Source organism: Spermophilus citellus (genome assembly GCF_964194105.1).
Source record: "Spermophilus citellus genome assembly, chromosome: 11".
Taxonomy (NCBI): Eukaryota; Metazoa; Chordata; class Mammalia; order Rodentia; family Sciuridae; genus Spermophilus; species Spermophilus citellus.
The window spans coordinates 77,973,917-78,000,244 of NC_138192.1; the positions used below are offsets into that span (position 1 = coordinate 77,973,917).

General features: G+C 42.5%; 1 protein-coding gene and 1 long non-coding RNA gene across 3 annotated transcripts in view; one reads left to right on the top strand and one right to left on the bottom strand.

Annotated features, from left to right (window-relative positions):
- The window catches only part of LOC308631251, a 930,091-nt gene that overhangs the window by 213,058 nt on the left and 690,705 nt on the right, over positions 1-26,328 (top strand). The gene's annotated exons all lie outside the window — the stretch shown is intronic.
- On the bottom strand, positions 1,326-19,147 carry CHRNA1 (cholinergic receptor nicotinic alpha 1 subunit). 2 transcript variants are annotated; one of them, XM_081261633.1, is made up of 10 exons: positions 18,990-19,096; positions 18,223-18,334; positions 13,662-13,807; positions 13,503-13,547; positions 12,100-12,209; positions 9,205-9,400; positions 8,478-8,715; positions 4,169-4,392; positions 2,302-2,541; positions 1,326-1,978 (listed from the first exon to the last, which is right to left on the bottom strand). In XM_081261633.1, exons 3-10 carry the CDS (start codon positions 13,761-13,763, stop codon positions 1,847-1,849), a joined length of 1,287 nt encoding a protein of 428 aa, XP_081117759.1. In that variant the 5' UTR covers positions 13,764-13,807; positions 18,223-18,334; positions 18,990-19,096; the 3' UTR covers positions 1,326-1,846. The 2 variants fall into 2 exon arrangements, with proteins under 2 accessions (XP_081117759.1, XP_081117758.1); XM_081261632.1 differs by lacking the exon at positions 18,223-18,334 and having other exon boundaries at positions 18,990-19,147.

Sequence of the window (26,328 nt, forward strand, 5' to 3'; positions counted from 1 at the left end):
TTGAAGGCTTAATACTACTCCATTGTATACACGCTACATTTTGTTGGCCATTTACCCTCAGTGGACACAGGGTTGTTCTTTCTTTTGGCTATTTGCTTCTTTGAACATTGGCTTATGGGTGTCTGTTCAAGTGTCCACTTTCAATTCTTTTGGGTCTATACTAGGAATGGAATTGCTGGATCATATGGTAACTCTGTGTGTAACTTTTTGAGGAACTGCCAAACTATTTTACCTTTAAAATAAGGAAACAGTTTTATCCTTCAATGAGAACACCCCACCCTTCTAAAAGTATGTGATGGGGAGTCTGTTGGAGGCCAGAAGCCACCTGAGCTCAGGCACTCTGTCTGTACCAGTCAGTCAACATTGTTCCTGGAGCTGACATGGGTCGGGTGTGTTTGATGTTCCGAAGGCCTTTTCTGAGCCCAGAGTCACATGGTTTCTCATTCTAGGGTAAACTATATTGAGACTGGAAGTTTACTTCAGAGAGAAAAATCATTGGGGCTGGGATTGTGGCTCAGTGGTAGAGTGCTTGCCTAGCATGCATGAGGCCCTCGGTTCGAACATCAGCACCACATAAATGTAAAATAAAGATATTGTGTCCACCTCAAACTAAAAAATAAATATTAAAAAAGAAAGAAAAATCATTTCCTCTCTTCTTCAGAACTTTAGAAATGGTGATCATGTGTGCACACATTTCTGGTTTCATTTGTAGGAATTGAACCCCAATGATTGATGTAAAGACTGAGAAAAAAAATGCAGGCAATGTAATTGGGAAGGTGGAAAGATAGTTGACACTAAGGCCGAAGTGCTCAAGAACACTGAACAGAGTCACAGAATGGTCTTGATCAAGGCAAGGGTGACTGACAGGAGAGCAAGCGAGCAGATGCCTGAACCAGCTGAGTTGCTTTGGAATCTCAAGGTTTGGGTTCAAATCTCAGTTCTTCTACTAACAGTCAAACTTAACCTTCTTGAAATCAGTTTTCTCCTTTGTAAATAAGGCCATGACAGGGATGGTATGAAAATTGTTATGATGAAATAAAACCACATAGGTGAGATGATTCCCATAGTACCTGCAACTCATGCTCAATAATGTTGCCACCTGTTTACCTTCAAACTTGAGAATCAAAACCAGGTTCCCTGTTAAATTGGGACACCTAGGGCTCAGGTGTAGCTCAGTGGTAGAAGGTATGCATAGCATGCACAAGGCCTCAGATCAGTCCCTAGTACCCCCACAAAAAAAAAAAGAAAAAAAAACACCTGAGGAAACCCCCACACCCCAGTTCTTAGAAATCTATTTTTAAAACAGATTTTTGAGGCTGTTTGCATTTCCATGGTCATTCTAGAAATTACTTTATTTTCTTTCTATTGTTTCCGCTCTGCAAATCAAATGGTTAATCTTTTGGGGGGCGGGTACATGGGGATTTCTTGGTAGATACAAAACTGATTCTTAAGCAAAGGACTCTATTCCAAAAAAAGAAAAGAAAAAGAAGAGGAGGAGGAAAAAAGAAGAGCAACAAAGAAAGCAATTAGCAATAACACAACAGAAAATCTTGGCTATCTGGCAAAACTCTTCCAGATGCCATTTGGAAATGAACACTTCTATAAAGGGTCCAGCTTCATTTACTGAGAAGGATTCACTTTCCAGGGAGACATGGCAGAAGTGCAGGGAGAAGCAAAGGGGAATCACCCAGAGACCTCATAAAAAGGGACATCGTTACTATTAATAATAAGTGCAGAAAACTTCATGTTTGATAAGAGAGAATATGTCTAAGTATACAAATCCTCCTTTTCTCGTTTTCTTCTGCTCTGGTGGGTCCTGGGGCAGAGCTAGGCTCAATGCAACTCCTCATCCTTGCTGGTTTAATTCAATGAGCCGACCTGCAAACACAGCCAGAGTGCCGATGAGACAGACAAGCATGAAGACTCCCAGGAGAATGTGGTCCATCACCATTGCAACATACTTCCACTCTTCAGACGCCTGGGAGAGGGGAGAGTGTTAGAATTCCACTAAGGTGATTATTAGAGACTTACAGAGTTTATGCTACATATTATCGATGGGTCCTTTAATTTGTAGGTCTCAAAGCCCTCCACATCCCTTGGCTGGCATGATCTTTAACTTTTGAATAATAATTCACAACATGGTGAGTTACTAAGGTGACCTAGAGGTGGTCCGAAGGAACATGTTAGGTTGGTGGCTGCATCTTGAATGCTAGCTTAGCTGTCAAACCAAACCCATTTTTCTGCAGTCACGTATTTGATCATTTAAACCCAGAGGGGAAGATTTCAAACTGCAGAGCTTACGTTATTTGACTCCTGGTCTGACTTCATGGTCTCTGCGATGTACTTGACGCCCTCAATGGCACTTTTCACCTCAGGATGTTTGATCAGGGGAGAGTGGAAGCCCATGGGTGGAGGCCCTGGTTTCCCAGAAATGTCAGAAATATCAATATCTTCTGTAAAAATCTTTTTGTCTTGTTTATCTCTGGATGGTCTTTTCATTGTGGAGAAAAACATAATATTTGGGATAGTGTCGATAAAAACCTAATAAAAAAGCAATCCATGTATGAGAATTATTGTCAACACAGGCAAACATCAAACTCTGAATTATCAACGTAATCTTGGGCAAGTCATTCAACGTATCTCAGCCTCAACCTTGACAGGCTCCTTGTCTTTAAAACAAAAAGAACCATACTAGATGTTCCCAAAGACTCCTTCATATTCACTCCTTCATAACCACTGTGTCAAATTACAGTGGTCGCGATGACTCTGTAATATGAAAAGTTTGCCACCAGAGGGAGCCTGTGAGCAGCCGGCAACCTTTTAGGACACCAGACACCAGGGAGACTTTTGCTTCAGAACCCCCTGTAGACAACAGAAAGGTCCTAGCAATGTGTTTCCAGGATCATTTAGTTAAAGAAAGGGCTCTTTGCCTCATGTATAAATTTCTGTCCCCCAAAGTAGGTAGACTGTTTTCTTCTCTTTCTTTATAAAGAAACTGCAACATGGGTATTGCCAGGAGTCAAGGAGGACTGCTAATTGCCTCCAAAGAGTACATGGTAACCATTAGTTTCTCTGGAAATTTATGACATAAAGATTCTAGACTTTAGTGTCTCTGAAGTTTTATCCAAAAGAGCACATATTTGGGCTGTAGGTGTAGATCAGTAGTGGAATGCTTTCCTTGCATGTGTGAGGCTCTGGGCTTAATCCCAGCACCAAAGGGGATGGGATTTGAAATGTCAGCACATTTTTAAATTCAGCAATGTAAACATTTGAGACAAAATTCCTCACTTTTGTGTTATTTCCTCAAGCCCTCTGTTTTAGTCAGCAGTTTTTGCCACTGTGACCAAAAACCTGACAAGAACAATTTGAGAAAGTTTATCTGACACTCGGGTTTCAAAGGCCTCAGTCCACAGATGGCCTACTTCATTGCTCTGGGCCCAAAGGGAGGCAGAGCATCATAGGGGGAGGAAAGCAGCTCAGGACATGGAAGGAGAGAGAGAGTGAGTGTGAGAGAGAGAGAGAGAGAGAGAGAGAGAGAGAGAGAGCGAGCGAGCTCTGCTCATCAGGGACAAAATACAGAACCCAAAGGCACAACCCCTGTGACCTACCTCCTCCAGCCACACCCGACCTGCCTATAGTTACTACACATTTAATCCCTGTGAGTGGATTCATCCACGGGTTAGGTTAAAGCTCTCATAACCCAATCACTTAACCTCTAAAAATTCTTGCATCGCCTAACACATAAACTTTTGGGGGACACATCATATCTAAACCCTAACACCCCTCTTCCATCTCTAAATCTCATTCTATTCTCAGCTGATGATTTTACTAGCAAAAATAAGTAAGTCTGTTCCCAAATTGAAAGACACACAAATGGAAATCTTAAGAATGTCACAGCATAAAAATGATGGAGATTTATTCATCTCTATTCAAAGAGATCCTTTAAACTTGAATTTAGAATGTGCTTTATAAATTCTGGTATTTTTTTTTTCCTTTCTCTCTCATGAGTTGTCCCTAGAAAGAAGACAAGGAAAGTTCTTCACCCAAGTCCCCTGAAGTCCAGAAAGGACATAGGCTTCTAAATGTCGCAAGTATTGGCTAGAACAACACTGGCTCTTGTCTAAGGGGGGACCTGGAAGTGTCCTTCCTATGTGCCGCCTGCACTCACCTTCCGCACCCACTCGGGCATCACGTGGGTGCTGGGAGAGCGGTGGTGTGTGTTGATGACAATGACGGTGATAATGATGGATGCGATGACGAACACCATGGTGAACAACATGTATTTTCCAATCAAGGGCACGGCACTGGAGGTGGAAGGGATCAGCTCCACAATGACCAGAAGGAACACAGTCAAGGACAGTAAGACAGAGATGCTCAGCGTCATTTTCTCTCCTAGGAAGACAAAAAGAAGAAACCCAACAATCCACCATGATGGACAGATTGGCCCCTCCCAATATATTGAAATTCTAAACCTCAGGATCTCAAAATCTGACTGTATTTGAAAGATAAGACCTTTAAAAGGTAATTAAGCTTAAATGAAGTTATATGGGGTCCCTAATCCAATATGACTGGTGTCCTTCCAAGAGAGAATGTGGACACAGACCATGTGAGGGCATGGGAGAAGGCAGTCACCTGCAGAGCAAGTGAGAGGCCTCAGAAGAAACCAATCCTGCTAACACCTTGATCTCAACTTTTAGCTTCCAGAATGGTGAGAAATGGATGTCTGTTGTTTGAATCACCCAATCTGTGGTACTCTGTCACGGCAGCCCTTGCAAACTTATTTACCACTGAAATCCAAAGGTGAAGGAATGTGACCCATGTTCATGAAACATCATTGTAGAAATTTTTTTTTCTTGCATAATTTCCTGCATGACCTTAACTGTACCCATGATGACAAGTGGCAAGATTTTCTATGAGAGGGTGCCAAGAAGTAAATGTCTACTTCATCTCATGCCCCAGGATTTTGTTTCTTGGTGGAACCTAGGGAGCTGAGAGGGATTATGGGTTGGCAAGCAGACTCAGGGTGGCAGGCTTTCCTTCTGCAGCAGAATGTGTTAAACTGCATAAAACGGAACCACATGAATAGCCACTGCAATCCCGAGCAAAAAGACCAATATCTGATTTCAAAATACACTACAGAGCCATAGTAGCAAAAAAAGCATGGCACTGGCCAAAAAAAAAAAAAAAAAAAAAAAAAAAAAAAAAAAAAAGCATGTAAACCTACAGAAGAGAATAGAGAACACAGAGACAAACCCAGCTATGGCCATGTGATACGTGACAAAGGTGCCAAAAGCATACATAAGAGAACCTTCAATAAATGTTGCTAGGAAAACTGGATGACCATCTGTAGAAGATTGGAACTAGATCCCGGTCTCTTACCCTGTACAAAAATCAATTAAAACTGGGGCTGGTGTAGCTCAGTGGTAGAGCATTTGTCTAGTATGTGTGAGGCACTAGGTTAGATTCTCAGCACCACATATAAATAAATTAATTAATAGAGGTCCATCAACAACTATAAATTTTTAAAAAATCAATTAGAACTGTATCAGACTTCAGTATAAGACCTGAAACTGCTAGAAGAAAACACTTCAGATAAGAGGCACAGGCAATGACTTCCCGATTAGGACTCCTATTGCTCAGAAAATAATACGAGATTTGACAAATTTCAGAAGCTTCTGCACAGCAAAGAAAACAGTAAAGAGAGTGAAGGGGCAGCTTACAGAATAGGAGAAAAATCTTTGCCAATTACTTTTTCTGACAGGGAATTAATACACAAAATAAAAACCAAAATAATAATAATAATAATAATAATAATAATAATAATGACAAAAAAATCCCACCAAATAACCCTATCAATAAATGGGCAAATAAACTGAATAGACACTTCTCAAAAGAAGAAATACAAATGGCCAATAATTACATGAAAAAATGTTCAGCATCTTTAGCTGTGAAGGAAATAAATGGAAATCAAAACTGTACTGAAATTCAGTCTCACCCCTGTCAGAATAGCAATCATCAAAAAATATAAGTAAGAATAAATGCTGGTGAGGATTTAGGGAAAAAGAAACCCTTGCACACTGTTGGTGGGGATGTAAATTGGGACAGCCACTATGGAAATCAATATGGAGGTCCTTCCAAAAATAAAAAGTAAAAATAGAACCACCATATGAGCCAGCTAAAGCTCTTCTTGGTATATAACCAAAGAAATTAATATCAGCATACTATAGAGATACCTGCATACTCATGTTTCTTGCAGCACAATTCACAATAGCCAAGTTATGCTGTCAGTCAAGAGATGAGTGGATAAAGAAAATGTGGTATAGATATACAATGGAGTTTTATTCAGCCACAAAGAATGAAATTATGTCATTTGCAGGAAAATGGATGGAAGTGGAGAGCAATATGTTAAGTGAAACAAACCAGGTTCCAAGTACTGTATGTTTTCTCTCATATATGGAGGCTAGAGAGAAAAAAGAAGGAAAAAAAAAAAGCATGATGATCGGGGGGAGTCTCATGAAAACAGAAGGGAGACCACTAGGGTAGAGAGAAAGGAGCAGGGGAAGGAGGAGAGGTGGGCAGGGGGAGGCACGGGGGAATGAAATAGATCAATTTTGTTATATGCACATATGATTATGCCACAATGAAACCCGATATCTGTATAATTGATATGCACCAATAAAAACTATTTAAAAAGTAAAGCATATGGGAGGACCACATAAGTTAAATGCAAATACTGCAACATTTTATATAAAGGAATTGGGCATTCACAGATTTTTGTATCCTGGGGTCCTAGAACCAATCCTCTGTAGATACTAAGGGACAACCATAAACACTGGGTGAAAGTGGAGGCAACATGAGATTGTCCACTCTACCTGCTGGGTAGGAAGGCCTTTGAAAGTGAAGAAGAAGTCACAATTGTAAATATATTTATCAAGCTACAATTTCTTGACTAATAATAAATAATAGCTAACGTTTACCAAGGATAATATAGTCATTGTCCTAAAGGCTTTTCAAGCATAAATAATTGAATATTTATAGACACTAATTATTTCCATATTTCCCTGACAGTGTTTTCTTTATTTACTTTAAGAAGCTTTATTTGGGGCTGGGGTTATAGCTCAGTGGTAGAACGCTTGTCTCACACATGTGAAACACTGGGTTAAATCCTCAGCACCACATAAAATAAATAAATAAATAAAATAAAAGTACTGTGTGTCCATCTACTTTAAAACTATTTTAAAAAAACAACAAGAAGAAGAAGATGAAGCTTCCAGCAACTTAGAGGCTGAGGCAGGAGGATTATGAGTTCCAAGCCAGCCTCAGCAACTTAGCAAGGCCATAAGCAACTCATTGAGACTTAAATAAAATGTTTTTTAAAAAAGAGGCAGGGATGGGCTGGGTTGTGGCTCAGTGGTAGAGCGTTCGCCTAGCATGTGCGAGGTCCTGGGTTTGATCTTCAGCACCACATAAAATAAATAAATAAATAAATGTATTATGTCCAACTATAACTAAAAATATACTTTAAAAAGAGGGGGGGTGAGGAGTGGCACTTGGGATGTGGCTCAGTGGTTAAGTGCCCCTGGGTTCAATCATTTGTTTAAAAACTAGTACAGTTACTGGGCAAGGTAGTACATGCCATAATCCCATCTACCCGGGAGGCTGAGGCAGGAGGATTGCAAGTTCAAGGCCGGCCTGTGCAACCTCACATAATCTTGTCTAAAAATCAAAAACAAAAATGGCTGAAATGTAGTTCAAAGGTAGAGTGCTTTCCTAGCATGTGCAAGGCCATGGGTTTAATCTCCAGTAGGAAAAAAAAATGAGTACCATCATGAGAACATATGTACATTCATCGGGGGGGAGGATCTTCCTGCCTTATTCTCCATTGTGTCCCTGCTGTGTAGGCGTTGCTCAACAAGTCTTTATTGAATGAGTGAATAATATTTTCCCCTTTCTGAACAGTTAGATTTAAATTTTTGTGAGTTTAAAAAAATCAGTTGGATAAAATTGCTACCTGTCATAAGTTTCAGGGGTGTCTGCACCATCTTTTCCTCCTGCTTGTCTGCCATCAATTGTTTACGAGCAGGGACTTGCTGGCAGACATATGGGTACCCGTCCCCTGTTCAGTAGATTGTTGGTGTTTGATGAAATTATATCACAGATGTGATTACTCAGTAGGAGGTAAGTAAGTTGTCCAGGCTGATATGTGGGAAAGAATTGCCACTTGGGAAGTACGGTCTCATGTGTAAAGGTACTGCCATCTGGAAACAGACATGCAAAAGTGATATTCTAGTGGCAAACTCAGTAAAGGAGCAATGCCCAGAAGAGTCCATCTAAGGAAAGCAACTTTGTAGAGGAAGTGACATGAGAAGGTCTGTGAGTACACACCTAACCCCACAAATTTCTGGGCACACAGATGGTATTGGGCAAATAGATGTTGGTGACCAATTCACCTTAACAGTCATGGCAACGGCACCCACCTGAGTCTGTAGGCAGGTAGAACACCAGGCTGGTTAAGAAGGAGAAGAGCAGGCAGGGGATGATGACGTTGACGATGAAGTAGAGAGGCAGGCGCTGCATGACGAAGTGGTAGGTGATGTCCAGGTAGGGGGTGCTGGGGCAGCAGGTATAGAATACCCAGTGCTTCCAGCCCCGGGCCTCCTTGATCACCCATTCCCCACTCTCCATGAAGTTGCTCAGGTCTGGCTGGTCACTTTCCTGAAAAATGAGATGAGGTTTGGAAACCCTAGCCAAGTTATCTGGGGGGTGGGGGAGGGCAGGGTTTTGTAATCAGCCATGATAAGGTAATAATCCCCAGTTCTGTGGGCCACATATCCAGGAGGGACTTGGGGCCACCTCCACTTTGGGGTCTTGGACTCCTTTCCCATAACATGAGGAGTTTAGATTACTGGGATTCTTCATTTGGGCTCCATATTCAAGATTTATAACATTGGCTACTTAGCCCCATTCCAGACAGATTTAATCAAAATTCCTGAGACTGTGCTGGGCATAAGGAGTTTCTTTCAGTTCCAAGATAGTTCTTATAAGCAGCACATCAAGAACCTTCCTAACCAACTGAGAACCATCAGACAAGAGCCTCCCAAGTTTTAACTGGTTCTGAGAGCCTGTGGTTATCTAGGGGCAGAGTCAGAGACCTGAACCACACTTCTCCTGAAACCAGCATCATCACACGGAGTCCCTACCTACCGGGTTGATTGCCACCACAGAGCCATCATAGGTCCAGGTGCCCAGCTTCATGCTGCAGTTCTGCTCATCAAAGGGAAAGTGAGTGACAATGATCTCACAGTAGCTTTTGAAGATGGCTGGAGGTGTCCATGTGATGTGGCCCGTGTAGTCCAGGAGCACTTTTGTGAACTTGACAATAGCAAAGTCGCCATCTGCACTGCAATTGGGATAAGGGAAGATAAGGGTTCCAAGTGACAGATGAGCCTTCCATTCTGCCTGCAGATATTAACAGGAGACAGCTGCTAATTATTCTAGTACTAATTATAGAAGCTTGCTTTCTGGTTGTGTTGCTTTTAAAATCTATGGCAGTGTTTCCCAAATTTGTCTGATAATAAGAGTCACTGGGGTGCTTATTACAGATGCAGATTCCCGAGCACCATTTAAGTCAGCTCTGAGTTAGACTATCTGGGAAGGAAGTGGGAATCTATGGGTTTAAAGAAATAGCAGGTAACATGGGTACACTGCATCTCAGATGTTCTTTCTCTGTCCTCAGTGATATTTGTAATGTTCATATCCACCTATATCCTCAGGATATACTTTGAGAGTTAGCTCGGAAAGCAAAGGAATTTAAAATAAAATGTTTCTCCAGTAACTCCTTACTGTGGCAAGGGGTCTGTTACATTAAGAACCATTTAGGACTGGGAGTGTGTCTCAGTGGTGGAGTCTTGCTTGGCATGCAGGAGGCCCCAGGTTCAATCCCCAGCATGGAGGGCAAGTGATCTGTCCAGTGGGGTGGGATCATGAACTCAGATTAAGGGCCAGGCAGGTAAGATATGAAGAAGGAGCCCCCACACAGTGCTGCATATGGCCACGTGGGAGTAGATGCCCATTGTTGCCAGATATTTGGCTTTTTTCTTGGTCAGAAGGTAAAAAACATACATTTTTTGAGTCAAATATTTCCTTTTTTTTCCTCCGCCAGCCCCAGGGCTGGAGATGGAACAGAGGGGTCTCATGCATGTTAGGCAAGTGCTGTGTCATTGAGCCATTGCCCTGCCCCAAATTTTTCACATTTTTTATTGTAGAATTTTTCTAGACAGGCTAAAAATCTAAATTTTATATGATATTTCCTGATTTTCCAATGGTGGAAAATCAGGAAATATCATATAAAATTATTTATTTATTTATTTATTTATTTATTTTATTTTTTGAGAGAGAGAGAGAGAATTTTTTAATATTTATTTTTCAGTTTTCGGTGGACACAACATCTTTATTTTATTTTTATGTAGTGCTGAGGATCGAACCCAGCGCCCCGCGCATGCCAGGCGAGTGTATTACCGCTTGAGCCACATCCCCAGCCCTATATATATTTTTAAATCAGGGAGCTGGGCACAGTAGCACATACCTTTAATTTCAGCTATTTGAGAGGCTGAGGCAGTAGGATTAGAAGTTCAAGCCTAGCCAAGATGATATAGCAAGACTCTGTCTCAAAATAAAAGAGCTGGGGATGTAGTTCAGTAGTAGAGCACTTGCCTAGCATGCTTGAAGCCCTGGGTTTAATTTCAAGTACTGCAAAAAAATAAAATTAAAAATAAAAACATGGTATGTACTAAAAAGTAGCAATAAGCCACTTCTATAGGCCTTATTCAGTGGACATTCTTCCATAAACAGACTGTGTCCAAGGGACTTTGCAAAAAAGTGAGGCAATTAGAATAGGTATTGAGGGCTGGAGGTGTAGCTGAGTGATCAAGCCTTGCATGATTAGGACACTGGGCACCAGGAAGTATTAGAGTAGGAGTTAAATCAGTGGGGTGGGGTTTGCCCCCATGGGATTTTAGGGACTTAATGGCATGTATTGATCCCTCCTGTTGTAAAACAAGAGATTTTTCTTTCCCGGACTTTTCCTTGGGACTGAAGTAGGATTCTTAATCCAGAGAACTGTGTGGCATTAGACCCTCCTGAAAGAGCAGAGGGTCAAAAGATTGTCTTAGTCTCTCCCAATAAGCAGGTAAACTGAGGTTCTCTCTCCACCAGGGTGTTCCTAAGTAAGCATGTCAGAAAGCCCAGAGAACTTTAACTGCTTCCCCCAGGTTCTGCCTGAAAGAAACTGAACATCAAGATTCTGCTATGTCAGCATATTTGTCCAAAAAGTTTATATCGCTGATTGGGCAATTTGGCTCAAACTTGAACGTAAGTATAACTGGACAACATGTAGTAGAAAATCAAAGCTGGGTAGGCTGCCGTAAAGTGCATCATTTTTATCCACTGGCCCTTGCCCCACACACCCCATACATCTGCTGGAACGCACAGCTTGCTCCCCAGACCCACATGGAGTGATGTCAGACTGTAAATCCTCTAGGCCAACGACAAATGCTCCTGTCTGGGGAGGATGCTCTTTGAAATGAACATTCCCTGACAAATGAAGGGCATATGATAATGAACGTGTCATTAAACCGGCGTGTCTTGAATCACATTATAATTTCACAACAGGCAGTCTGTCATGGGACCTGGTGGATGGGCAATGCAGGCATTCTGGACCATCAGTGTCAGGATGACGTTCAGGACGTGATGAGTATCAACCTCGGGAGTACAGACCGATTAGGTAGGAAGGACATTTGATTCCAAGGAACTTGGGGATAAGAAGTTTGGGTGCTTTGGATGGTTGCCACACACCCCTCAGGAGCTCTCAGGGATTAAATGCTCCCCACCCACAGTCTTGATCCAATTTGGCTCTGATCATTGTTTCTATTCGTAACATGAGACACCATATGGCACTGCCTGGCCTGTCAACGTGGCTCTGGTTTTTAAGGGTTATTTAATGTTAACGTGGTGAGAAGCAGGCCGCAGTCAGCCCTTCCGTGCGGACACGGGGCTCCGCCTGCCCCAGGAATCCCCCTCCCGCCTGTCTGCTTTGCTTACTTGTTATAGAGAACAAGGTCCGGCCGCCAGATCTTTTCAGAGGGAATGTGAATTTTTTTCACACCACCATAGTCATCTGGATTCCATTTTAGGTTGTAATCCACCCATTGCTGGAAATGAAGACATTGAAGCAATTAAAAAGTCAAAAACATTTTATAAAATGTTTGGGGGGTGAAGAGCCTTCATGGTCTCAGTAATTCTGAAACGGACAGAAATTATGTTTGGATAAGGAAAGTCTGATTCAGAATTCAGCTTTTACTTTAGCCAATAGTAACAGCAAAGTGTGCGCATGGGTACTAAGTACTGGACCCAGTCCTCACAACAGTCCTATAGAGCGATTAGTGACCTTAGTTTACAGAAAAGAAAGCAAAGAGACCCCAGGTCACACAGCTGAGGGTGGCAGATACACCAGGCCACACTGTCCACCCTCAGGAAAGGAGATTGGCCCTAATGCAAACATTTATGGCAAGCAGGCAAAATCATTTCTACAAAGCATTATATATTTTCCTGCACTAAAAAAATATATATATGCCCAATGTAGTGAATTTGGTTTTTTTGTTTGTTTGTTTGTTTTTACTGTGCTTGTTGTTTTGGTACTGGTAATTGAACCCAGGGGCACTACTCTACTACTGAGCTACATCTTTGTCCTTTTTATTTTTTTATTTTGAGACAGTGTCTTCACTCAGTTGCTGGCCTTGAGTTTGGAATCCGCCTGTCTCAGCCTCCTGAGTCACTGGGATTATCTGGCTCAATGTGGCAAAATGGGATAACACAAAGGTATGGGCTGAATTGTGTTCCTTTAGAATTCATATGTTGAAGTCCTAACTCCCAGTATTTCAGAATGTGACTTTATTTGGAAATAGGGTCTTCACTGAGATTACTAAGTGAAAATGAGGCTGTTAAGGTAAGCATTACTTCAATATAACTGGTGCCCTTATAAAAAGGGGAAATTTAAAAACATCTATGTCTCTCAGATGTATACCCAGGGAGAAAGCCATGTGAACATGATCTCATCTACAAGCCAAGGAGAAAGTTCTGGAACTTCTCTCATAGCCTTCAGAAGGAACCAACTCTGCTGGCATCTTGACCTTAAACTCCAAAATGGTAAGATGATAAATTTCTGTTGTTTAAGCTACCTGGAGTGTGGTACTTCGTTATGGTAGCCCTAGCAAATTCATAACATAGAGAAAGCCCTGGGTTTAAAAAACAAAACAAAACAAACAAACAAAAAACAAAACAAAACAACAACAACAACAAAAACACAACAGGGTCTATATCCCCATCATTCCAAAATCCTTACTTTTAACATTTTAGTGTATGTACCTAAATTGATTTCCTCTGGGCCCAGGTTTAATTTCAAGGTGAATAAAAATAACATAAATGCAGTTATCGTGCTGAATTACCTGCTTCAGACGAACATTGGTTGTCACAATCTGATTTACTTCATCCTGAAAAAAGAAAATGTCTCCTCTTTAGGGAATGGAGAGGCAACCAGAAGGGAGAGTGCCCCCAGGTGTGAGGGGTGGGTGCCACGCCCCCCGCCCCCAGGGCCCCTGTCTCACCACATTGATGAGCTGTATCAGCTGCAGGCCCACGGTGACCTCCACAGCCTGGTGGTGGTCCTCCACTGGCCGGACCACGCTGCTATAGTTTTTAAATAGCATTGCCAACAGACGGGTCTCATGTTCGGAGCCCAGGACAAGACCAGCTGAGAAGCAAATGACACATACCCTGTCAGACACCACCCCCACCCTTTATTCACTAACACAAGGAAATCAAGGCAAAACCAGAGCTCGGAAGGCAGGTGGGGCCTCTGTCAAAGGGCTCCTGGGTGCAGGTTTTGTTGCCTTAAGCTCCTTTCCAAGCGCAGTTGTTGGCATGGCGGATTATCACACCACTTGTACTTTGGACAGGTGACATTCCTTAATATAGTCCCTGGCTGAATCAAATTTGCCAGGAATATGCATACACAAAAAGAAGGGTCCACAAAAAAGCCAATGTCAGTGTTTCAGAACTGACATTCACATGGGATAGTGAAATCTTGGACAAGGTGGCCTCAGATTGTACGATGCCACGAACAGTCAAAAATAGGTGCTCAATCGCACTCCTCAGGAGGGACGTGGTTAACAAAACGGAAAGTAATGAGTGCTGGTGAGGCTGTGGAGACGCTGAAACCTCCCATGTGGCTGTGAGAATGTAAAGTAACAGGTTCTCAGCAAATCTGAGTTATCATATGATCCTGCAGTTCTACCCCTAAGACCATACCCAAAAGAATAACAGCAACATCCAAAAGGTGGAAACAGCTCAAATGTCTATTGATAGATAAATGGATGATCTGGGTGAGATGGCACACACCTGTAATATCAGCTACTCAGGAGGCTGACACAAAAGGATCACAAGTTTAGTAGACCCTGTCTCAAAAAAACAAACAAACAACAACAACAAAAAAGGACTGGGGGTATAGCTCAATGCTATAGCACCCCTGAGTACTGCAGTCAGGGTGTATAGATAAATGGATGAACAAATTGAAGTAGATCTGAACAATGGAACATTACTCAGCCACAAAAGGCATAAAGTACTGATCCATGATACAGCACAGGTGGACTTTGACAACATCATGCTGAGTGGAAGAAGCCAAATGTAAAGGGACACGTGTTGCACGTTTTCATTTGTAGAAATGTCCAGAATAGGGAAAGCCACAGAAATGGAGAGATCAGAGGTTTGTGGGCATTGAGGTCTAAGGAGTGACTGCTTAATGGGTTTAGATTTTCCTTTTGGGATGATGAAAATATTCTGGAACTAGTTAATAGTAATATCATTTAACATGGTAAATGTACTGAATACTGCTGAATTGTACACCTTAAAATGCTAAAATGATAAATTCATACAATGTGTGTTTTACCATAATTTTAAGCCATCATTGCTGGGGGATACACATCCCAGTTAAGTTGTTAAAAAAGTGAAAACCCTGTGCTTTGTTGACTGGGATTGAGGGCTCTTGTTGGAAACATGAGTGACCCCATCTTTTCTACATTTCCTTCGAGATAGAGAGCGGCATCACCAAAGACAGCCCTTCTCTGCCCAGCAAGTTCTATGGTCTTTAGCAGCCTCAGATGAGGCAGGCAGACATCTCACTAGAGAAGGTGGTCCACTTGTCCAAGGTTGAGCAGCCAGAGGGCAGAACTCTGAGCAGAACCTGTGCGTGCTCCTGCACCAACTCTTAATCTCGGAGTGTGGTGTGGCTATGCTGGAACCTCACAACCACATGCACATTTATTCCTGGGAGAAAATGTGTTCCAAATTCCAGCAAGTGTCTTGTGAAAGAGCTTTGTAACTCAAGCCACACAGGAACGAAGGACTGTCTGCTCAGGGTAGTAGACACACGATTAGAGGAAGGAGACACACGATCCTTTTACCCTGGTTCATGTAACCAGATCTCCCCTTTCCGCAGGTTATTGCTGAGGCCACCAGAAAATCTCCGTAGGCCAAGAAAATTTTAAATGTTGAATGAGTGAGATGCTTTCCCTTTTTGCCCAGTAGTATTAATTTTTAGCCTCTAAGATAGGTTATTTTTTATTTTTATTTTTGGGTACCAGGGATGAAACCCAGGGGCGCTTAACCACTAAGCCACATCTCCGGCCCCTTTATATATATATTTTATTTTGAGACAGGGTGTCTCTGAGTTATTAGGGCCTCACTAAGTGGCTGAGGCTGGCTTTGAACTTACGATACTTTTGCCTCAGTCTCCAGAGCCTCTGGGATTACAGGTGTGCACCACTGTAATCTTTACTATTTTTCTACTTTGATTCTACATTTGGAAGAGCTTGTAAAAAATTATTATTAAATAAAAAGTAATTATATATTTTCTCTTTTTATTAGTCAGTGAAAATAATAACCAACACAACAATTTGTTATATGCCAGATATTCATATACATACTAACTCAAATCTCACAACTAGATGCTACTCTTATCTCTACTTTACAGATGAAGAAATTGAGGCACAGGGAGGTTAAATGACTTGCCCATATTTCATAAGTGGTAGATTCAAGAATACAAACCCAGAGCCCAGGCTCTCAACCATGATTTCTCACCTAGGGCTTTGGATTTGCTTGAAATAATCATTGTAATGCAATGAATTGATACATTTTCACCCCTCTGTAAAATATGTGTTTTAATGATCCCAGAGAGCCTTCTTCAAGCCCCTGTCTTTGTATTATTGCCTTGAATCCTTATAATGATCCTTTCAGGTTACTTTTTACACCCACTTTACAGATAAAAAAACTGAGGTTCCGAGCTGAGCAATCCATCCCTGGTTCCCCTGCCAGTTAGAGGTGGGATTATAGCAGAGGCAGTTTACCTCTTCCCTACAGATAAATGTATCATTTCCATACAGATTATTGAAGCTTTCAGTGTAGCTTAAATACCTTTATTGTTGTCTTCATGGACTCCAGGTAGAGAACCCTTGTTGACATAGCCTACCTCTTCATTTCTAGTATCCCAAATTTTCTGAACCCCCAAATTCCCAGGCTACCAAACCAAAGCTTCCAAGGATACCAAGATACATAACTCCACAGAGCTTCCACATGGCACCCCCCAAATGCCACCTGCAAATCTCCAAGGGAGTGTGTAGTTCAAAGATACAGTTTTTGCAATTGCTTCACTGAGCCCTTGGGACATAGCAGTCCTTCTGTCTGCCATGCCTTGTCCATCCCAGGCCCCACCCACCACAGGGACTGGGCCTTGGAGTGGATCGCTGAGCCTCTTGGCTGTCGTTTCGCCATTGTCTTGGGCTACTTATTCTTAAATGATTGTTTATTCCAGTTTAACAGCAATAACACACCATTTCATGGATTGGTTTCATTGGCACAGGTTAAAGGGACGAATGTTTATAACATTCAAAGGAAGAATTTTATGAATCCCCTCCCAACTCCAATATGGTTTGAAGAGTTAGGTCAGTTCTTCATGGATTCAGTGAATCATAGTAAATAACTTTCATGAAAAGTCAGTGCAAAAATAAACAGATCATGTCAGAGTCTCCCTTTTGGCAAGATTGTCTTGGTAATTTTTAGTCAGATGGTGTAACATTCATTCATCAAAGATTTGTTGAGTATTGCTGTATTGCTATAGGAGTTTGGAGATATATGAGCATTGCTATAGAAGTTTGGAGATATTCAAAGGTGAATCTGGCACAAATCCTGTCTTTCTGTCTTCATAGAGTTTGACATGTGTCATTAACATAAATAACCGTGAATGAGTTGGAAGATTAGATGCCATGAGAAAGATGACAATGAATTACAAAGGTGGAAGAGGTTGAAATGAAAGGTGCTGTGTAAATAGAATAGCGATGATTATATGTTCAGCTATCATAAGAAAAAGTGTTCTGATATGCATGAGCATTTTACCCAGAGAGGACTGATTGAGCCATAATTCCAAGTGTGCTTTTTGTATCAGACTGGTCCAACTTGTATTTCTATGTAGGGAAGAACCTCTGGGTTGGGCAGAATGACTTTTGGACTCTTACTAGTCACCATGGGTAATTCTAATCTCTGATGCTGTGTCTCTTGCTACCTTGGTAATTTCAGGCTGCTTTCTGACTATGCATCTAACAAACAAAGTCTCCAACTGATCACCTTCTAAAATTTATAAATTAAGTGACCTTGGGCAGGTCAGTTCTATCTTTCAGTCTGTTTCCTTACATTAAAAATTGAGGTGTTTGAATGCCTGATCTAGCTCTAAATTTCTATGAACCACCCCTGAGAATCAATACTAGCAAACTTTAGGTTTGATCAAAATACATATTGTAAACTTCTTTTCATAGCTAAACACACATTTTTAGAGGTCTTTGGTATCCTAAGAGATCTCTTAAGTATTTTTATAGAAGCATATCGCTTAGGAATTTTCATTGAGTGTGTTATTTGAACATGCACACACACATGCACTCATACACACCAGGCCAGCTTAGGTTGGATCAAATCCAAATCCCACAGGATATAATTTAGCTGAGTTTAAACTATTTCCCTCAACGCTGCTATTGAAAAAATTAATAATACAGCTTTTTACCTCTTGTCCAGAGTCCTGTGCTTATCAGAGCAATATTAAAGAAATCACAGAATGTAAGTTACCTTATTTCTCAGTTGGGATGATATCACCAGTAAACTTTTACATGAAGCAATCAGCAAACATCTCCTATTTCCCTGTATCGGAAGTTTGGGATTCAGGATAATATTTCAGCTGCTGTGTTGTGACACATTCCAGAGCAGAGTCAGGTCAAGGGCTGTGTAAGTTTTTATAGCTTCAATTCAAATCCACACCTACATTTGGTAACATCCTTCCCCCCCCCCCAGAATAGCAGGAATGCCTTCATATGGACATTTTTCACTTCAGAAGTTTAAAAAATTACAAAACAGTTCATCTCTATGGAGAGTTTAGTTACAATTATTAGGAGGCTTCTCTTTCTAGCACATGTATCTGTCAATCAATCCTCTTCATTATCGGAATTCTCTTAGAGCCACTAACGGCTTTGTTAACTCTATTACTTGTGATTAGAAGTTGCTGCGCTAGGTCCCCATTGTTCAAATTTGAAGGTATCCCCAGGTTGTGACAGTGGTCTACCATGTTTCAAGTTCTATAAGGCAGGCCCTGTGGCTGAGCAGGACACCAGGCACTGATAGAAACCCGGATGTCTCTGACCGGGCAGTTCCTATTTGATCTGGATAACATGAACTGAAAATTTTTATTCAAAACCCAATCAAAGAACATCAAGAAGAAACTGAAAAGAGTAACCTCTGGCTGGTGAGGCCCTGTGGTTCTGTGTTCCTTTTGAAGAAGCATGGCGGGGCCTCTAGTTCTTCAACCTTAAAGAACCCCCCCCCCCACCTTAGGTGCTTACCTGAGCAGAGGCCAAGGAACAGGAGGAGAGGCCGAGGCTCCATGGGCTGTGGGTGCTGCTGTGGACTGGGAGCAGTGTGGTGGTCTGTGCTCCTCCCTGGCACACTCTGGCTGGACACTTGGCTGCTGGAGGGCTTGGAAAGCTAGTCAGCTCAGTGGAGCTATTGTCTTACACCACCTGTTTATGGCTGTGACAGCTGGTCTGTCCTCAGCCCTAGAGCCTAGAGCTGCTCAGGGCCTTATGCAGTTACAGGTGTGACTTTTTTTACAGGATTGCTATATTTTTAACAAGCTGAGTGTGAGCTATATTTTATGTATACCTATTTATATCTCATATGTATATATGTGTTTTTTTTCCTCCCAGTACTGGGAATTGAACCCAAGGGTGCTCTATCATAGAGCTACATCCTCAGTCCTTTTTTGTTTTTTATTTGGAGATAGGGTCTTACGAAGTTACCCAGACTGGCCTTGAACTTGTGATCCTTCTGGCTCAGCCTCCTGGCCCACTGGGATTACAGGAGTGCATCACAAGCCTCAGCTAAGCTGTTATATTTTAAATACATCATGAGTCTTGTCTTGTTTTGTTTTGTCCTTGTGGTGCTGGGGATCAAACCCACAGCCTTTCATATGCTAATATGCACTTTACCACTGAGCTACATCCCCAGCTCCAAGAATCAGTTCTTAATGGAAGAACTTGCAGGAATTATTTTAAGTGGTGAGCAACCCCCTCCCTTTTGTGTAAACTAGAATGCCACCTATGTGCATTGATTCAATTAGGGTCACTGGGTATGCATAGATGTCAGCTGTTCGTGTAATCCTCCTTAGTCACGCACATCTACATTCTCTGAACACGAAAATGCACTTCCTGTTTCAGGGTTAGGCAGAGCACGCCTGGAGCCTTTGTGACAGAAGTGTGTGGTTGGTATTGAATCTGCCACTGGAGAGGTCTATATTTGATTGGGTTTGGCTTTTAACAAAGTCAGTGTCTTTCATAAAACTGGTTTCTCTGGCCCCCGAGTGGCTGATCCAGCCCCTGTCTGTGTCAGGCAGGACTCATTCCCTGTGAGCCATTAGCTGGGGCAAACGGCCCACCTCCCATGTACCATGTTATTCAACCACAGAGAGATTACTGGGAAGAAGTGCCCACCACATCAGCAGTGGCTCCCGATTCCTGCTTCCTTCCGCCCATTTGCTGCCTACTCTCACTCAAGGAAGCAAAGAACAGAGTGGTTCAGCTTTTCAATTTCTTTGTTTATTAAATTCCTAAGAACCAGCAGTTAGCGATTCCTCGTTCCAAGAAGTACTTTTTACCAAACTGAGCTGCTTTGCAAGATTGAGGTCAAAGGAAGCAGGAAGCAGTTCTTTAAAGATACACAGCCTGCTCCTTCTGTGACTCCTTCCTAGACAGAATCAGGTGAGGAAAGTCTCTCACCTCATGCCCAAGGACATGGGCATCCTGACAAATCGCCCACCCCAGTGGGACCAAACAAATAATTAGAGCAGGGGCTTGGAGGATAAAGGAGAAAGCTGCATGCTCACATTACTTACATATTTCTATGTAAATTGCAGGAGTCCAGCAAACTGTCTGATAAAATAATTGGTTCTCTCCCTTCCATAGCATAGCACTGTGACTGTTTGCCAGAAAATACATCCCTCATATAAACTGGCAAGCCTCTCTAATCTATGTGGAGTCATGTGACTGAGTTCTGGTCAGATAAATGTGAATATAATTTTTCTTAGACTCATAAACCTACCAGAGTTCATCCATGCCCTTCTAGACTTGTGACTGGCAGGAATGGACGCAGCCCCCAGGGCAACTTGGAAACCACATGTGGAAGATGGCTTTGCTTAGAACATCTTGGATCCCTGAGTGACCACATGGAGGAGGGCACTCCATTGCTCTGTTCTCCTCATAGCACTATTTCATGAATGAGAACAAAACATTTATTATGTGCAGCCATTTAAATTTATGTGTATAGCAGCTAGTATTATCATGATTAATACAAAATTTAGTCCCTTGTACAGGGGTCCTCTGGTTAAAAATAAACTCTAAAATATATAGCGCTTTAGAGAAAGTAAAAAAAATCTACAGGTGAGACTGAAAAGATGATGACTTGTATTATATAGTAGCAAATTATTTAATAAAATTGTTGTCCTTAATTACTTGGTAAGCAAAGTGTTCATTTAGCCTGTGATCCTAGAAGAAGGGGTTGGCACAAAATTCATGCCTATTGACTCTTCTTGGCTTTGGTTAGCAAGTCAATACAGGAAAGAACTGAGTTCAGTCAGGAACTGTCTGGTTCAAAAGAACAGAAAAGAAAAGGAATTGAATGAATCTGGAAATATGAAGCCCTGGATTTTGAACCCCCCAAATTACATGATAACATACAAAAAGGACTTGCAGCAACAAAAGGCCATTAAGACATCTAATTAAACAGTATTATAGTTTAGATCTAGAAATGTTTCTCAAAGGCTCATGTGTGGAAGGCTTAGTCCCCAGTGCATCGGGCAGTGTTAGGGAGTGGGACCTTTGGGAAGATGATTGGATCAAGAGCTCTAACCTCATCACCATTGATTGATTCGTAATTTGATAGAATTATTGGGTTGTGGAAGCTGTGGGAGGTAGCATCTAGTAGGTCACTGGAAGCAGAAAGGTGTGCTCTGGAAGGCTATATCTTGTCCTTGTTCTCTCTGTCCCTCTTCTTCTGCCCTTCTCTCTCTCCTCCCTGGTTGTCATGAGGAGGACAGCTTTCCTTGGCCTTGTGCTTCCACCATGATGCTTCTACCTTGAAATCAGCTGGCCACAGGGTAAAGGGGATCAGGACAGCTGGGGAATTGCAGTTTTAAACATGGTGAGGTCTGGGTGTAGCTCAGTGGTAAGTGCTTGTCTAGCATGCCCAAGGCCCTGGATTTGATTCTCGATCCCTGATATCTCTCTCTCTCTCTCTCTCTCTCTCTCTCTCTCTCTCTCTCTCTCACACACACACACACACACACACACACGAAGAGTAAACAAAGTGGGGTAAGGTGTGCATCGTTGAGGATATGATATTTGAACGAAGACTTGAAGGAGGAGAATTACAGACAGACTGAACTCCATAAAACATCCCTAAGGGGGATGATGGCTTGGAGAGAGGAGGTCAGAGAGTAGCCTAGGAAGAGGGTGCAACACTCTTGCTCTGTGAGATGAGGAGCCCGGGCAGGGTTTCCAGCCCAGGAGTGACATCATCTAACATATGCTCTCAGAGGACAATTGACTCCTGAGCTGCCCAGAGGCTGTTGGGAAGACAAATTAAGAGCTACTGTAGTTATTTAGGTGGTAGATAATGATGGATTAGCCCAGAGTGTTTACAGTAAGGAAGTGAGAAGTCATCAGATTTGGGGGAGAATGTATACATATATTCTCTGTGGAGAAAAATGCTGTCTTAATTTGAGGTGTCCTTGAAGCTGACCCTGGAATCTCCCTGGTTGGATCTTATTTGATGGAGGACTATTTCTGGAGGAAGTATGGTATGTGATACTAGGGATTGGACCTGGAGTTGTGACCTTGGGACCTTGTAACCACTGGTGACCTTGATATGTACAAAACCTGGCTAGTGTAGGTTTTAAGAGGGATGAAATTAGACGGGCTTCACGGCAAAGGGTGACAAAGAAATAAGGAGGTTGCTGGAGTGGGGAGTAGAATCTAAAGAATCTGGATGTGGGGGTGGCCCAGTGGTACAGTGAGCTACATACCCCAGCATCCCCCTACCCCAGCTTTCTAAAAAATTTTAAGACAGAGTCTCACTAAATTGCAGAGGCTGGGCTTGAACTTGTGATCCTCCTGTCTCAGCCTCCCACGTTGTTGGGGTTATAAGTGTGCACCAGCGCAACCAGCCAGGAAATATATTTTGATACTAAGGCTACAGGAAATCTTGAAGGATGGATCTGGGATGCAATTTAAAAAAGAGAGAGAGAGACATTTGAGCCAGACTTGGTGGTAGCACATGCCTGTAATCCCAGATACTAAGAGGCTACAAATTCCAGGCCAGCCTTGGCACTTTAGCTAGACCTTTTCTCAAAAAGTTTTTTTAAAAAGGGGGTTGGGGTGGGCTGGGTTGGGGATGTAGCTCAGTGTTAGAGCAACCCTCGGTTCAATCTCCCGTACTGGTTCAGGGAGTGGGGCGGGCGGGGTGGGGCGGATGGAGAGAGAGAGGCATTTAAGAATTTGAAATGATATAAAAGATTTTGGCTTGAGCATTAGGAAAGTTTTAGGTACCAAGAAGAAAGAAAGATTGGATGGAGCAGGTTTAAGGAGGAAATGTGCCAGGGAGTTGTGCCAGGAACATGATGAGTTTGAGGTGTCTATTAGAATCCAAGTAGGGAGTTGGGTTTATGAGTCAGGAGCTTAGGAGGATCTAGACTGGATGAGGTGTTGTTTGAAGCTATGACTGGATAAGGTCAAAAAGATGAATGTAGGTAGGGAAAAGAAAAGAGCTAACATTAAAAGGTTTGGAAGATGGGCTGGGGTTGTGGCTCAGAGGAAAAGCTCTCTCCTAGCATGCACTGGGTTCGATCCTCAGAACCACATAAAAACTAAATAAAGTTATTGTGTCCACCTACAACTAAAGAATAAATGTTTAAGAAAAAACAAGGTTTGGAAGAATAGGAGGATGCAGCAAAGAAGACTGGGAAGGAAGAAGCAATGAAGCAGGAGGAAAGTCAAGAGAGGGGCAGCTTTGGAAGCCCGGTGAAGGACCAGTACAAGGAGGAGGGAATGGTCTACTGTGTCAAATGCTGCTGATGGGGCCCATGAGATGAGGACAAAAGTGACTATGGAGATTAGCAACACAGAGGCCACTGGTGACCTTGACATGTACAAAACCTGGCTAGGGTAGGTTTTAAGAGGAATGAAATTAGAGGGGGCTTCACTGCAAAGGGTGACAAAGAAATGAGGTGATCACTGGAGTGGGGAGTAGAGTCTAAAGAATCTGGATGTGGGGGGTGGCCCAGTGGTACAGCACTTGCCTGGCATGCACCTTGGGTTTGATTTCCAGCACCCTCAAAATAAATAAATAGCAACATCTAGCTGATTGGCTCCTCTGCGGTGATGCTCATTGGGCTGTTTCCCCGCCCTTTCAGACTGCCAGCTGATGATTTTCTCACAGCAGGGGCCCCAGCAACATCTAGCTGATTGGCTCCTCTGCGGTGATGCTCATTGGGGGACTTCTTTGGCTCCGCCCACATGACCCAGCCAATCGGCCTCAAGAGCAGGAGGATTGTGGGAGGTGGTGAGGCTTGTGTTTGTGTGAGAGGCTTGTGGGAAGCTGGTGGTGGCAGTTGGGGTCTGAGGGTTTTTCCTGAGGAGCCGTTTTGTTTGGCCTGTGTGGTTCTAAAAATAAAGTTCATTTCTTTTGACAAGTGGCTCCTGAATTGTGCCCAGCCAGACTGCGGCATAAAAGAATATTTTTGTTTTGTGCCCTTTTGGGATGAGACAAATAACATAATTTTATGATCATCATAAAAACCCAATTTAATGATTTAAAAAGTCAATTATGTAGTAAGAAATGGAAATAAAATATAAAGAGTTTTAAAAATGAGATTTACTACTGGGTGTGGTGGTGCATGCCTGTAATCCCAGCAGCTCAGGAGGCTGAGACAGGAGGATCAAGAGTTCAAAGCCAGCCTCAGCAATGGTGAGATGCTAAGCAACTCAGTGAGACCCTGTCTCTAAATAAAATTCAAAATAGGGCTGGGGCTGTGGCTCAGTGGTCAAGTGCCCCTGAGTTCAATCCCTAATACCCACCCACCCCCCAAATGAGATTTACTATATATACATTTCTAAAACTTGCAAAATATATAATAAATATGTTCTTAGTCAATAATGTAGCAATACATTTTTATTTTTAATGGCTGCAGAATATTCTGGGTTTTTTTTTTGAGTGTACCATAATTTGCTTAACCAATCCCTTATCTTGATCCCTTGAATGCTTTCTTCTTTAATTTTTAGTTTTTTTGTTTTTATAAATAATGATGCAATGGACATCCTTATACATATAAATCAGCTCAATTTCCTGATAGGTGACCCAGTACTTTCACTTTTAGTTGAAAATACTTAAACAACTTTAGTGCACATATAGACCAAAAATAGACCAAATCTCTATTTAGATGTAGCCAAAGTCATCTTGTCCTACTCTGACCACAGCTGTTTCTCTGTTACACATATCACCATTGCATGCTGTTACATTTATTTGTACAATTATCTGATCAACATCTGTCTCTCTGACTGCAAACTTGCTTAGCTTTCCTCACTGTGTCCTCAGCTTGTAGCCAACAAATAGCCTGTCATGTAGTAGGTGTTCGGGAAATCACTGTTGATGAGAGAATGAATGGAGTTAAAGCTTAATTCAAGAATAGGGTAGATGCTTATAATCCTAGTAACTTGAAAAGTTGAGGAAGGAGGATCACAAGTTCAAAGCCATCCCGTATCAAAACAATAAAAAATAAAAGAGGGGAATATAGTACAGTGGTAAAGTGCCCCTGGGTTCAATCCCTAGTAACACACACATGCACACACTAAAAGAATAGGGTAGATCACACTAGATAATGGGATAACTCCAAAAGTGTTTATAATTGACTAATAATGCCTAAAGTGTGTCACTTCAACTAAGTCCACATTCTTGTGTGGTTTGGTGAATGGGATAACTATGGCTTCTTCTAATGTCACTTTGGAAAGAACCTTCAGGCTGCATCCACATTTGGGTGGCAGGGTGCAGGAGCCAGGCAGGCCGTCCTTCAGCCTGAGGCCCCAGGGTGCAGTGTGAGTGCTGCAGTCCAGCGGCCAGCAGGTGGCGACAACCCGTTATTAAAGTGGCGGCAGAGCATCTGTGCCCTCTGGAATGAGGAGGGTCTTTGAGCAGAGGATAGAAAACCACTTGCTGTGCCCTAGGCCCGGTCTCCTGGAAATCTCAAGAGCCAGCTCGCGCCGCGGGATCTTTTCTGCAGGGAGGCGACTCGGGTGCATTCCCAGGGACTCTGGAGCAGTGGCCTTCCCTTGCCTAACATGCGCTAGGCCCTGGTTTCATGCCCAGCGCTGGGGGCTGGAGAGCGAGAGTGTGTATGGCGGGGATATAGGCGGGGTCGGCTCTCAACCCCAGAGTCCAGCCCTTCTCCTCCCGGCTACAGCGTACAGTTCCGAGGAATCCATACTGATCAGCTCAAGGGCCAGGTGTAGTTCACTTGAAAATGCAAACTTCAATCTGGAGACTCCATCCAGTTCACGCCAAGTGACCTGCCTCTGTCTGAAATGCTCAGGTTCTTTTTTATTCGAGTTCCCCCACCCCGCACCCCACCCCAAACAA

Excerpts from the sequence above, each read along its gene's own strand:
- CHRNA1 (XM_081261632.1), bottom strand. The coding sequence starts at position 19,032 with ATGGAGCCTCGGCCTCTCCTCCTGTTCCTTGGCCTCTGCTCAG. Across the intron at positions 13,808-18,989 it reads GTTCCTTGGCCTCTGCTCAG|CTGGTCTTGTCCTGGGCTCC; the intron begins GTAAGCACCTAA and ends TTTGCTTCTCAG. Across the intron at positions 8,716-9,204 it reads CTGTGGTGGCAATCAACCCG|GAAAGTGACCAGCCAGACCT; the intron begins GTAGGTAGGGAC and ends CTCATTTTTCAG.